This window comes from Mesoplodon bidens, assembly GCF_964165515.1.
Source record: "Mesoplodon bidens genome assembly, chromosome: 16".
NCBI lineage: Eukaryota > Metazoa > Chordata > Mammalia > Artiodactyla > Ziphiidae > Mesoplodon > Mesoplodon bidens.
Window position 1 is genome coordinate 70,092,347 of NC_138173.1, and position 12,797 is coordinate 70,105,143.

General features: G+C 49.5%; 1 protein-coding gene across 1 annotated transcript in view; it reads left to right on the plus strand.

Annotated features, from left to right (window-relative positions):
• The window catches only part of TG (thyroglobulin), a gene marked incomplete at its 5' end in the record, with an annotated part of 239,511 nt that extends 227,284 nt beyond the window's left edge, over positions 1-12,227 (plus strand). The window contains 3 exons of the mRNA XM_081258080.1: positions 9,729-9,863; positions 10,944-11,134; positions 12,041-12,227. Coding sequence (XP_081114206.1) covers positions 9,729-9,863; positions 10,944-11,134; positions 12,041-12,159 — 445 coding nt within the window. The 3' untranslated portion in view covers positions 12,160-12,227. The remainder of the gene's footprint in view (positions 1-9,728; positions 9,864-10,943; positions 11,135-12,040) is intronic.
• Between the last annotated feature and the right edge of the window lie 570 nt (positions 12,228-12,797).

Sequence of the window (12,797 nt, forward strand, 5' to 3'; positions counted from 1 at the left end):
ACAAAGCTCACCTGGAGGGCTGGCAGGCTCTCTCCCGTGGTCACACCAGGCAGGACCCTGGCCTGCTGTCCACGCCTAGGTCTGAGGCCGTGGGTGTTCTCTCTCTTGCCCAGCTGTGTCCAGGCACCACCTCCCACGCTCTTCTGGGACTCTTCCCTCCCCGCCAGTCCTGGCATCACCGTCTTGTTGATTACAGTTGACGTCTTTCTCTCTCACCAGCTCCTCCCATAGGACTCTCTCGCCCAAGTGTCTTCCTAGGAGGGACCCCCATTGTATACTCTGCCACTCACGAGCCACGGACTCCAAGACCTTGTGGCCAGCCCAGGTTGGGGGGATCCCCCTCCAACACACCTCCAGGAGCCAGGCCCCGGCAAGTGTAGAAGGGAGCACTGATGTATTCTCTGGTGTTGCCTGTCCTTAGGGGGCTTATCCTGGCTCTGTCTCTCACTTTGAGCCTCTGGCAAGTGACGACCTCTCTGAGCTTTGGTTTCCTCATCCATAGATGGAACTAATGACAGTACACTTATAGGAGTGTGTCGGGATCGAATAAGTCAAAACACGCAAATGGCCTAGCTAGCTGGCTGGCATAAAGTTGGCACTCAGTAAGTGCTACTAATACTGCTTAATGTATTATACTGGGAGAACCCACGTTGGAATGAACAAGATCCAGGAAGAAAGCAAGCACAGAAGAAGTGGTTTTTGTGTACTAGCTCCTGAAAGCTTTGCTGTGGCCACTTCAGAGGGGAGATGGGGGCCCATCATCTTAAGATTCCTGGGGGTGGTACCAGTTCATCGTTTCCCATGGAAATTCACCTCGGGGCTGTGTGTGAGCCATCATGCTTGAATTACATGCTGTGTTCAGGTCCTTATTCCAAAGTCCTTCGTCCCCAGAGTCCTGAGATGTCATTCCCACGTCTCAGCAGTGCAGAGACATTTTAGAGAGATGAGACTTGACTTTGAATGGGCAGTGGGGTAGGGCTCTTGGGATTAAACACCTACCCAGGCTCCATGTAGGATGCTGGACCATTCTTTAATTTTGGGAAAAGCAGTTCAGTGTAGTGAAAGAACACATCCTTGGAGGTTAAACCAACTAGGGTGTTAATCCCATTTCTTCCATTTGTTAGCTGTCTGCGTTTGAGCAAGTTCCTTCACCTTAGTTTCCTCACCTAGAAAATAGGTGTAGTTATATCTACTTCATAGTGTGAAGATTCAAATCAATGTACGTTAAATACTTGGCGTGTTGTAGATGGCCAATATTTGGGTTATTTTCCTTTTAGGAAAAATAAGGTTCTGAGAAGAAAAATTATCAGAATGACTAAAGAGGCAGTAATGTTCCTCCTTCACAAGTCGTCTCAACCCTGGAAAAACAAAGACATCAATTCCAGACTCAAGATATTTTGCACACCGCTGCATTGGCATTCTAGATGTTTCTGTGCATTCCAGGGGCCTTTAACATTCCAGATTCAAAATATTATGTTTTTAGTTGACTGTCTTGGTGAATTAGTTGGAATTAGCAAACCAAAGCAGCTATTAAGTGGTTGAATTCTTGAACTGGGTCCATTGGCCTGGCTACATCCTGTGTGATTAACAAGATTATTTCCCAGTAAAGACGGAAGTAAATCATTTTCTGACACTGAAGCCAAATTCATGACGTATAAGGGCTTGTGCTATATGTGCTCTTCAACACTGATTCGACAAATAATTACTGTCTTCTATGCCCCAGATTCTCTGAGATGGAGATCCTAGAGATGGAGCAGCTGGTAAGACAGAGAAGGGCTACCATCTTGGGACTAACACTGTAGTCAGTGGGTGGGCTGATGAGGGTCTAGGGCTAGGGTGCAAAGAACAGACAATACACAAATAAATATGTAGAGTAAATTCAGATAACTGCCTTAGGAAGGAGAAAGGGAAAGGGATTGACATGTTTGAGGATAAAGAAGGACAGAGCTGGAGTTTATTGAAGAGGAGGAGAGTAGTTGGAGATATGGGGAAAAAAGACAGGGCCTTGCAGTTCACATAAGAGTTTGTAAGCTGTGGCAAGCAAAGAGATAGCATTTTATCTGAGCACGATGGAAAGTCATTGGAGATTTTTAAGACAGATTATATAGAATGCACCTTGGTCTTTTCTCTCACACTCATAACACAACTCACTAAAAACCAGATTTTTAACTGAATGTAGAATAGAAACCCTGTTATCCAATATGATGGTCATTTAGTTAATCAAAAAAATCAATTAAAGTGGGAACTTATGACTAATGAATATGCCTTAAACAGTTAATTTTCACTCTAAGCATACAAACGTGCATTTACTTGCTGTTCTTCTCGTGCAGAGTCAAAAGTTTGAGTAGGAAAATGTGGTTTGGAGTTCTCCCTTTGAAATTTGTGCAAACCCATAACCATAATGCAAGTGGATGTCCACTTTTGGTTTCTTGAAAGTGGGGCATCCACGTGATATGTTATGCATTTAATTCAGCTCTATACTTACAAGGAGAACTATAACTGGCACAGACCAGCCAGTGATGAACACAGTTGGCTGTTGGTAAACATCTAACTTCCTGGTGAGAGTAGATGTGTTGGACCAGGAAAGTTCAGCCTTTTCTGAGCAACAGTTGTTACGTGTCATATAGAGAATAAAATGTCCAGGTTAATCCATCAAGTCTGCTGAAAGCTTCGCCTGATTTGCCAAACCATATATCATCCAGCTGTGCTGGGCTTTAGGGAGTTATGGAAATATTGCAAGTATTTCATCTGGGGCCGGGGATGGGATTGTATTATTTAAAGTATTGCATAGCGAATCTCTTTGTAAAACGCAAGCCAAAGCATATAATTCCTTCTTGATTAATTCCTAGGCAGAATCTGAACTTTTGCATATTAGCTTTGCCCAAAGAGAAGTACACTGGTAAGCTCCTATTTGTAAGTTATTTAACAGTCTCTCAAAAAAAAAAAAAAAAAAAAAGAAAAAAGAAAAAATCCTGGGAAGGAGAAGGGCTTTTACTCCTCCATGTTCCCTAATTTCTTTTGGAGGAAGTTATCTAGACATGCTAGCTAAAGATTTAAAAAAGGAGTATATTTTATGGGGATGAGGTCAACAAACTTCCTCTTTCGGACAGAACAGCAGACTCTCAAATCAATCCAGTGAGATGGGGTGGAGCAATGGGCCTCAGCCAAAAGCCTCTTCAACCCCTGGAAGGTAAACATGTGGCCTGTTTATGTCAAGAAAGATCCTACCCAGTCCCTCTCCGCACCCTGATCCCCAGCTCAGGTCACTGTGTCAGCAGGGCCCAGGGTCAAGTGCGTTCCTCTGGGGACACCATCTCAGCCGTGCTCCCTAACAAGCCCCAGTGTCCGTGCATGATGCCTCTCTTATACTGGAATCAGAGCTCAGGTCAGGAGCTTGTACATGAATCGTCTCTGAAAGGTGGCTTTGGCTTTTGACTTGCTGGAATGCAGACTGAGCCTCCCTGCACATTCACACCAGCAGACTTAAGATGAGCAGGATGACTGACAGGTAAGGTCGGGGGACAATCTGTAAAAAGAAGCAAACTTCTATCTCTCCTGGATAACTGCAGCCACCCTGTGATTTCTCAGTTCTAGGCTTTCTACCCAGCCCGCTCCGGCAATCGTTCCAAAAGAGATGCAGCTTGTGACTGACTTGTGTAGAAACCGCCAATGTCCTCTATCCCTTAAGATGTTGGCCCTCAGTTCCTCTGGCCTCAGTTCTCATGCCTTTCACAGGACCGGAGCCTAAAGACCTTAGCGAGCGTGCACTTGAGTGGCTCCCGAACTTTTGATTTTCCTGGATCAGGAAAAACTCCAATTTCATTTTTCAGCGTGATGCACTTCTCACAATACACGAGGCCCACAATACACGCTGGCGACTCCATCACCTGCCGCCACAGCTCCCCGTCCTGCCTCCACCCCTCTGTGCCAGGCCACACCTCCCACCCCATCATCCGTACAAAGCGCAGAACCCAGTCTGTGATTCACACACCCCGAGTCTCTGCCCGGACACCCGTCCACACTTCACCCACTCCTGGAGACCTCCACTCACCTTTCAAGGCACAAATCAACGATAATTTCTCCTTTCTGACTTTCTACAAACTCCTCTCCATTCCCTTGCCTGAAACAAGTAGTATTGCTTTTCTCTCTTTTTATGAAGTTTGTAAGCAATTCTATCATTTGGTATCTATTTATCTATCATGCAACCCACAGAATTTTATTTTTTTAATGTTGGCTTCTTTGCATTTCCTGTCAGACGGTGAGCTCCCTGATGGACGGCAGACTTATTCCTCTTTGCCCCCAGCACCTATTCAGAGCACGGTGCACCGTAGGCATTTGGCAAATAGGACTCAAGTACAGTCCTGCCCCGCCAGGCGGTGCCACTGTCCTCGCTGAGCTGTATTCACGTCCTGAAACCGAAGCGCACACTCAGTTGTCCCCCGGACTGTGTGGCTGCTCAGTTTTCCCACACTCTGGCTAAAGGTACCGTCACCAACACCAGCAACAGTAGCTCTTGCTTGGATGGCAATTTGTAGTTTTTAGAGAGATTTCCATCCACCATCAGTCTGTGAGCATCTGGTAATGCCACGGGGGAGGCTGAACAGGGATGATCAGACCCATTTCACAGGTAGAGCAGCCGAGAGTCAGTGGTGGAAGTGGGGTTTGAGCCAAGCTCACCCAGCCTGGGCAGGGAGCTTTCCTAGACCCCATGTCCACATGGGACGATGGGACGATCCAGACCTGGTCTGAGATAGGATGCGTGACTATCAGGTTAGGGAAGGATGATGGGAAGGTTATTATCAAAGACAGCAAATGACACCGAAAAGCTAAATAAAAGCAGCGTGACCATATACCCACATGAGTGCCACAAGTCTGGGTATATGACATACCAGTGATCAAATCCAGCACAGAGCCAAGAAGCCAAATCAACAGGCATGAACTGTCTGCCTCAACCTGCAGCACTGCGGCCATTCAGCTAGCGAGTTTCTCCTTTTACCTCGTCAGTCCCTGGAGTGTCCTTCCGTGTCCCCGTCTGCTGACGCTGACTCCAAATCCCTCTTCTTCCTCCAGAGGGTCAGGGACTCTCAGCCCAGACTCACTGAGGCCTTGGTGCTCCGATCCCATATGCCCTCTTCCAAGGCTCCCACTGCCTGCCCCTCCTCCAGATGTCTGCCTTCAGCGGCTTGAAATAACTCCAGCATCCTGATAAAGATCAGCCCTGCTAAGGAAAAAACAAAGCAGCAGTCCTCATACACAACAAGCTCTCAAATTAGACAGATCAGATGGGCTGGAAGGCCAGGCCTTTTCCCAAAACAGCGCTCTGTAAACTTCGGGTGGTGGGCTGGAGCCAGCTTGTGCGTGCTCACAGGAGCCGGGGTGCACAGCTTTCCCCAACTGCATGTTCGACGATGTCACTTTGGTAGTTTGGCGTTGTCTATGGTGGGAGACTGTGGAAACTGGCAAAAGCCAATCATTAAGCGTTTACCATCACACCATCGGCACAGATCTTCTTGAGAACGTGATGAAAACTATGAAGCTTCTCCCAAGAAAGATGCACATGCACAGTGTCACAGCATGTTACACCTAACTTCAGGGAACTTGTGGTGCTCTGAAACCCTATAATGTACCCTCAAGTTAAAGACCCTTATTCCTAAGCTTTCTGATGGTTCTCATGGGGAAAAGAAAATAGGAATGAACATTGGAGCCAGATACTGAGCAAGAGATTTGAAAAATTTTGTTGCTAGACCTCATTCAATGTTTGGAAGCATGATTGTGTCACCATTTTACAGATGAGGACACTGAGGCTTAGGGAGGTTGTATACCTTCTCTGGGATTTCATAGCTTTAAGTGATCGAGCCAGGATTTGAACTCTGTTCACTGCACCATTTGGAACGCAGCTTTCTTTGGAAGAAACAGTGGACAAGGCCACTGTGGAAGGCAGGATATGGCCCCTTCAAACGTCCACATCCGAATCCCACCCTACCTGTGAATATGTCACCTTATGTAGCAAAGGGTCTTGGCAGATGGGGTTAAGATTAAGGACCTTGACACGGGAGGTGATTCAGGATTACCCAGCTGGGCCTCATCTAACGACATGAGTTCCCCAAAGCAGGAGAGAGGCCAGAGGAGTGGGTCAGAGAGACGGGACGAGAGAAGGACTCCACTGACTGTTGGTGGCTTTGAGGATAGAGAAGGAGGACCACGAACTGTGGCCTCTGGGAATGGCCTTCAGTTTACAACCCGCGACAGAACGGGAACCTGGGTCCCTCCCCTCGGGGATCTGAATTCGGTCACACCCCCAATGAGTAGGAAACAGATTCTCCCGCAGCCACTCCCGAAGGAATGAAGCCCACTGACCGCTTGATTTTGGCCCAATGAGACCCATGCTGGACCTTTGAACTCCAGAGCCTGTGAGATAGTACATGTGTGTTGTTTTAAGCCCTTTAGTTTGTGGCATTTCTTAGGGGGCAGCCGTAGGAAAGGAATGAAGTGACTTTCTCTTCAGGGCCTTCCGAGACGTTTCCCTTCCACACACTGCAGGGGAGAAGCGGGTTCGCGGGTGTCGGGGCAGCGGGGGGAGGGGCCGACCCCTGCGACTCCGGGCTCCCCTGGTTCCTGTGCAGCCACTGAGATGCACAGACCTCAGCCAGCCCAGTGGTGGTAGTGGCGCTGGTGGACGACCCCATGCAGCAAGGCCAAGAGGACAGGGGGCCTTGGAATCCAGACCTGGTCCTGGCATCGCCGCTGAGTTTCAGGGCCTTGGGAGGAAAATAGCCTCCGGGAGCCGCAGTTTCCTCCAGTGTAAAACTCCATGAATCATTCCAGTACCACCTACTCACGGGACCCTTGAGACAATCAAGGTGACAGTGATTTGTGAACTACCAAGCGTGGGTATTAGTGAGAGATCTTTTATCTCCCGTCTTACAATGGCTATGTTCCTGGCCTGTTTTTGTCCTGTGTTCCTTTTCCTTTCATGGCTCGTAAAACACCACTGAGAATTTGGGGCATTAATACCCAAATTAATGGGTATTGATTTGGTCCTCAGCGCTGCACCCCCAGAGGTAGAGTAGACAGAGACAGGGTTTGGGGTCTGGGAAACAGCTTCCGATCCTGGCTCTCCCGTGTCACTTCACCTTTCTGAGCCTTGGGTCATTGACTGGAAATGATGCAGATGATACACTTTACTTCCTGGCTGGTCCTGAAAGTTGCTGATCAAAGACCAGCCACAGTCCCTGGCACATCTCGGGTTCTCAGGAAACAGTAGCTCTGAACAGGCGCTCAGGAGGGCTGGCCGCAGACTCTGGGCTCTTGTCTGAGCTTGACCAGAGCTGGACAAAGGACTTGGCTCTTCGGGTCCCAGGACCTATAAATTCTGCTGCCACTGACTCTTCCTGCTTCCCGCTCAGGAATGAAATAAAGCTTACAGCTGCTCTGAGAGGGTCGGGGTACCTGACAACAGTTGCAAAGAGACATCACCCTTTGGGGCTGTTATTCTCTCCATCCTGACCGAGTGCTGTCCGTCCTGTGTGGCTCACACTGTCTCGTGTTCCTTCTATGATGCCTTCCAGTGGAGGTGGCCGATATTCACACATAATAACCATAATCACAGTAGCCCCTGGCATTTGTGAAACACTTGTTTTAATAGCTTCCACGTGCAATGGCTGCTCTGGTCTGTATCTCACAATGTAGAAACTAAGCCTCGGAGAAGTCAAATGACTCATCCAAAGTTACACGGGTGACAAGTGACAGAGCGGGGTCTCAGCTGAGTGACTCAGTGGTGTGTCGTTTCTTCTGTGCCCTGCTACTAGTCACATGTACACCTGCTGATAATTCTTCTGATGAAAGGAGGAGTTCCAGCTCTCGAGCCCCTCAGAAGTCCCCAGGCTGGGCCAGGCACCTGGCTTCCAGCTCCAGCCCCGCGCTGCTGGGTCACCTCGGTTCCCAACATGAGCAGGCAAGGGATAGCAGAGAAGGCCCCCTCTTGGCTTGAAATGTTCCCCTTCACATCCCTAATCTTGAGGGTCCCCTTTCCCGTCTCTGGGGTCATCACAGCGAGTCACCCTGAGCCAACGTCACACTGTCTATTCACACAACTTTGCATCTTGATTTAGAGTAGTTTAGCCTCTGTACAGATTGCCTTTATCTAGGAGCCACCTGGTCTGAGCCCTTTCCCAGGACATCTGTCCAATGGGTATATCTGCCCATTACACCAGCGTGGATGAGAATCACTGGTCGCCTGGCCAGAGACACTGCTGATACCTTACAGATGGTTGATTACATCCGGAAGTATTTAGAATGATGGATGAGAAAGAAGTGGGCCAGGCTTTCAAGTACCTACTGCATACACCATCTTACTTCCAGCTTCACAACAACCCTGTGCAGTAGGTATTTTATACCCATTCCACAGACGATGAAGCAGGGAACCAGGGAGGTCAAATAATTTTCGAGAGGTCACGCAGCTTGAAATTGGAGGAGCCACAACCCGGGGATGGTGCCCCTGGGCCCCTCCAGGCCTTTGGTTAGCATCATGCTCCCGAGCAGTGTTCCTGACCCGACTCTGCTGCTCAAGTTACAGCGTGTCTCTGCGTCAGTCAGGAAACCTCTCTGAACTTTGTCTTCTTCATCTGTAAGATTAGAGATCGGCTCTTGTGATAAATTAGGCCAATTACAAGGTCAGAGAACACAGTCTCCACCCAAGACCGTGCTCATTTCTAACGTCAAGTGCAATTCGGGGGGGTTCCCCAAATCACCCTCCGGTCTGATAATTCACTAGAAAGACACCTCACGGGAAGCTGCTGTATGCGTGGTTGAGGTCGTCACAGGGAAAGGATGCAGATTAAGATCAGACAAAGGAAGAGCGACATAGCAGCGGGCAAAGCCCCCCCACCCTAAGTCACGTGGTTGGTCTTTGGCATGGCCGGCCCCTGCGGTGAGACTGCTGAGTGAGGTCACATTTACAGAAGGTCCAGCGTGGCCAGCCATTGCCCTAAACAAAGACACTCGTATCAGGTATGACATGGCTTACCTCCCAGACACCAGAGGGCAAAGGCCAGACTTCTCCTTGGGAAAAGCCAGATTCTCTACTACACAGCTGTAAAGTCCCTCCAGCTTTTCTCCCAGTGCTGACTCCCATGGGCCCCAGTGCCACTCAGTCCATTTAAACCACTCATCTGGCTTCCAAATCTTTATTCCCCCCTGTCTGCTGCATATTAGATATCCAGTTCAGCACAGCATATACATTATTGACCAGCTATGTGCCAGGCACTGTGTTAGGGTTGGTTCCATGGATGAATTGCAACCTTGAAGAGCTGGAAAGTATAAGCCATCTATGAACAAGGACTAGCACAGAGAAGGGGCTGAAAATGCAGGCTGTTTTGAACAAACAAATGTTCAACGGATACTCTAAGTATCATGGTTGGAATGTGGTCAAGAGAACATTCTCTTGGAAAATTGCTTACAAACTTACAGATGTTGTTTCCAGGGAGTTAGGCGCTCAGCATTGAGTACACTTTAACCTATAGATTTGCCATGGATCTGCCCCAGTGGGGCCATTAGACTAAGGGCCAAGCAGAATCTCTACTAAACTAAGCACCAAACAGTAATCCTAAACATAAAGAGAGAAAAATCTTTGCTGGGCAAAGAATATTGGGTTATGGCTCCTTTGGTTCTTCCAGCAGTTTATTATTCCTTTAACTTTTGCTCCTTCTTCTTTCTGTGTGTTTTCCCAGCTTGGAATTGCTGGCAGATGTTCGATATGCCTTTGGGCTTCCCTTCTACCCTGCCTACGAGGGGCAGTTTACTCTGGAGGAGAAAAGCCTTTCCCTGAAAATCATGCAGTATTTTTCCAACTTCATCCGATCTGGGTGAGTGGACCACGTACGCATTCCCTCCCCTCATTCTGAACTCAAAGGCCACACTTTGCGTTGATGGACTCACCCTTTCCTCCCTACCACTGGTCTCCCTGGCTCAGCCTCCCCTTCTAGCCAAAATGACCTTTGCATAGATAAGTCCTGGCAAAGAAACATCCCAATCATACGCTCCCTTGTTCAGCCACATTTGATGGCTCTAGATCAGACTTTCTCACCCTCAGCACTGTTGACACAGGGCTGGATAAGTCTTTGCGTGGGGCCTTCCTGTGCATTGTAGGCTGTTTAGCAGCAACTCTGGCCTCCATCCATGAGATGCTGGGAGCACCTCACCCCCGTACCAGTTGTGAGAACAAAAATATTTCGGATATTGCCAAATGGCCCCTGGAAAGCAAAATCACCCCAAGTTGAGAACCATTGTCTTAGATGATCAAATGAAGTTACGACGCTCGAGACCCTTCCTCGTCTGCCTCTGGCCTCCCCACAAACCTCTTTTCTAGCCCAGCTAGCATGCTCACCATTCCCACTTCCAGAGCTGGTTCCTGCTCTCCTTTCCACCCTGGGGTGTACCTGTCTCCCTTTACACCAGACAAGCAGTGCTCACCTAGCACGGTGCTCAGCCCCCTGGAAACTTCAAAGGGAAGTTGACCTTCAGAAGGAAGGTGGCCAACAGGTTTTCCCAGCTCCTGGCCCACCTTCCTGCACAGGCCTTGGGCAAACAAAGGCATTCCAGACACTGTCTGTGGTGTCCAGATAAAGGACACCAGGACTGAAAGAGACACGGAGACCTCTTGAGCATTCAGAGAGTCAGAAGGGCAGCACTAGGTCCTGAGTGACACTGCCGGTCAGCCTAAGAGTGGTGAGTCAGGGCATCTGCAACTTTTGTTGTGTGTAATGCAGCTGTTAAGAGCACAGCCCTGGAATCAGATAGGGCGGGTTCAATTCCTGCTCTGATACCTAAAGATGTGTGACATGGTCCTCAGAGACCATGTGCAAGAGGGAAGTGATCCCAGGTGATGAAAGGAGAGAGCAGTTTCCCTCATGGGGAACTTACTTTCTTTCTTCTCATTTCCCCAGAAATCCCAACTACCCGCATGAGTTCTCCAGGAAAGCGCCTGGATTTGCATCCCTCTGGCCTGACTTTGTCCCCCGTGATGGCGCAGAGAGCTACAAGGAGCTCAGTGTCCTGCTCCCCAATCGACAGGGCCTGAAAAAGGCCGACTGTTCCTTCTGGTCCAAATACATCCAGTCTCTAAAGGCCTCAGCAGGTAGGGATCCAGGGCCACTGGGTTACTGGGATGCCATTGGCATTGCCCTTTCCTGTGAGAAACTCACAGTCTTCGAGGCGGGCGGGGGAGGGGTGCTTCTCTTTGTGAAGGGCCTCCTGTTCTGATGGGAGATGGGAGGGGCACAGGGAGAAGACACTGGGAGGCCCAGGGTGGGGAGGGCTGGGCAGGTTCAGTAGGGAACCGATGGCAGCATTGGTGTGGGGAAAGAAGGCAGGGTCTTGAACCTCACGCCTGCTGCCCTTGGCGGCTTGGACGAAACGTCTTGGAGAGGGATTCCTAGCCAGGGGAGAAATGGGTATTTCACTGCTTCCTGTTGAAGAGAACTTCCTGTTGCAAAGGTGCTGAGAGGAAGTGAATCATAATGAGGGCACGGGGAATACAGAGATCAATGCAGTGCCCTAAGAAGCTTCCAGAAGACTGGGGGAGTGAGTGACAGAACCCAGCAAATGTCCTTCAGCTTTTTGGGTGCCATGATGGAAGTCTACCCCCAAGCTAGTGAGACCCCAAAGGAAGGAGGACTCACATCTCCCCGGAAGGCTTCCTGGGGGAGGTGGTGCAGGGCTGAGGTTTTCAGCGTGACAGGAGCTCTTCACGTGGGGAGGGGCAGAGTGGAGCATTCAGCAGGGAAGCGACCTTGCCCAACATACATTTTAGACTCTCAACTCTGCTTTTATCTTCTCAGTTGATGAACCCAAGTCCATTGTACCCTTAGCATGTCCCTAGAGCCAGGAGGTAAGTCTGGTGCCCCACCCCAGAAGTGTCACTCTGTAGGGCATTAGTAGGGAACTCCCATCAGAGGCTGGGGTCTCTTTGGGCCAAAGGGAAAGAGACGAGGGAGGATGAGTCCTGAGCCAGGTTAGACCAACCTTGCCTCTCCTGTTTCAGATGAAGCTGAGGATGGGCCGTCAGCAGGGAGTGAAGAGGAGGACCAGCCGTTTGGCTCTGGGCTGACAGAAGACCTCCTAGGTCTCCCAGAGTTTGGCTCCAAGACCTACAGCAAGTGACCAGCCCCTGAGATCCACCCCCCACCCTGCCAGCCTCACCCCAGCTGCCACCCTGGACACCTTATTCTCCAACTTAGCCACTAACTTTCAATAAAGTGTCCACATGCAGAGAAGCATTGGTGACTCAGATTTGTTCATTCAAGAACATCCCTGGGAGACACGAAGCTATGTCTTAATAATCCCCCCGAGGTTGGAATCCCAGGCTGCTGTTTCCTTCCAGTAAATGTTGATGGAGCATCCTCTGTGCATCGGGCCCTGCTGGGTGCTGGGGAGGCAAGGACCCTGCCCTCTAGAAGGAGAGAAAGTCAGGTCAACAGTGACCCAGGGCATGGGGATCCATCAAGGGCAGGCCCCAGAGTGACACAGCCTCACCTGTGTGTTAGAAAGAGTTCTCTTGTGAAGGTTCCAGAATGGAGGTAGGAGACCAACTCGGGTTGGGACAATTTTCTGAGTGAGAAACAGTGTGGTCTGGAAGGAGGCCGTGAAGGCAGAGATGGAGGGGAGGTCCAGATCCATGGACTCTTCAGGAAGTAGAATTGACCTGATTGAGTGTGAGAGGGCAGAGGTGCAAGGGTGCAGAATTATCACCCCAGCTATTGGTTGATTTGCATTCCCAGATAAGCACCTGAGTTTGTCAT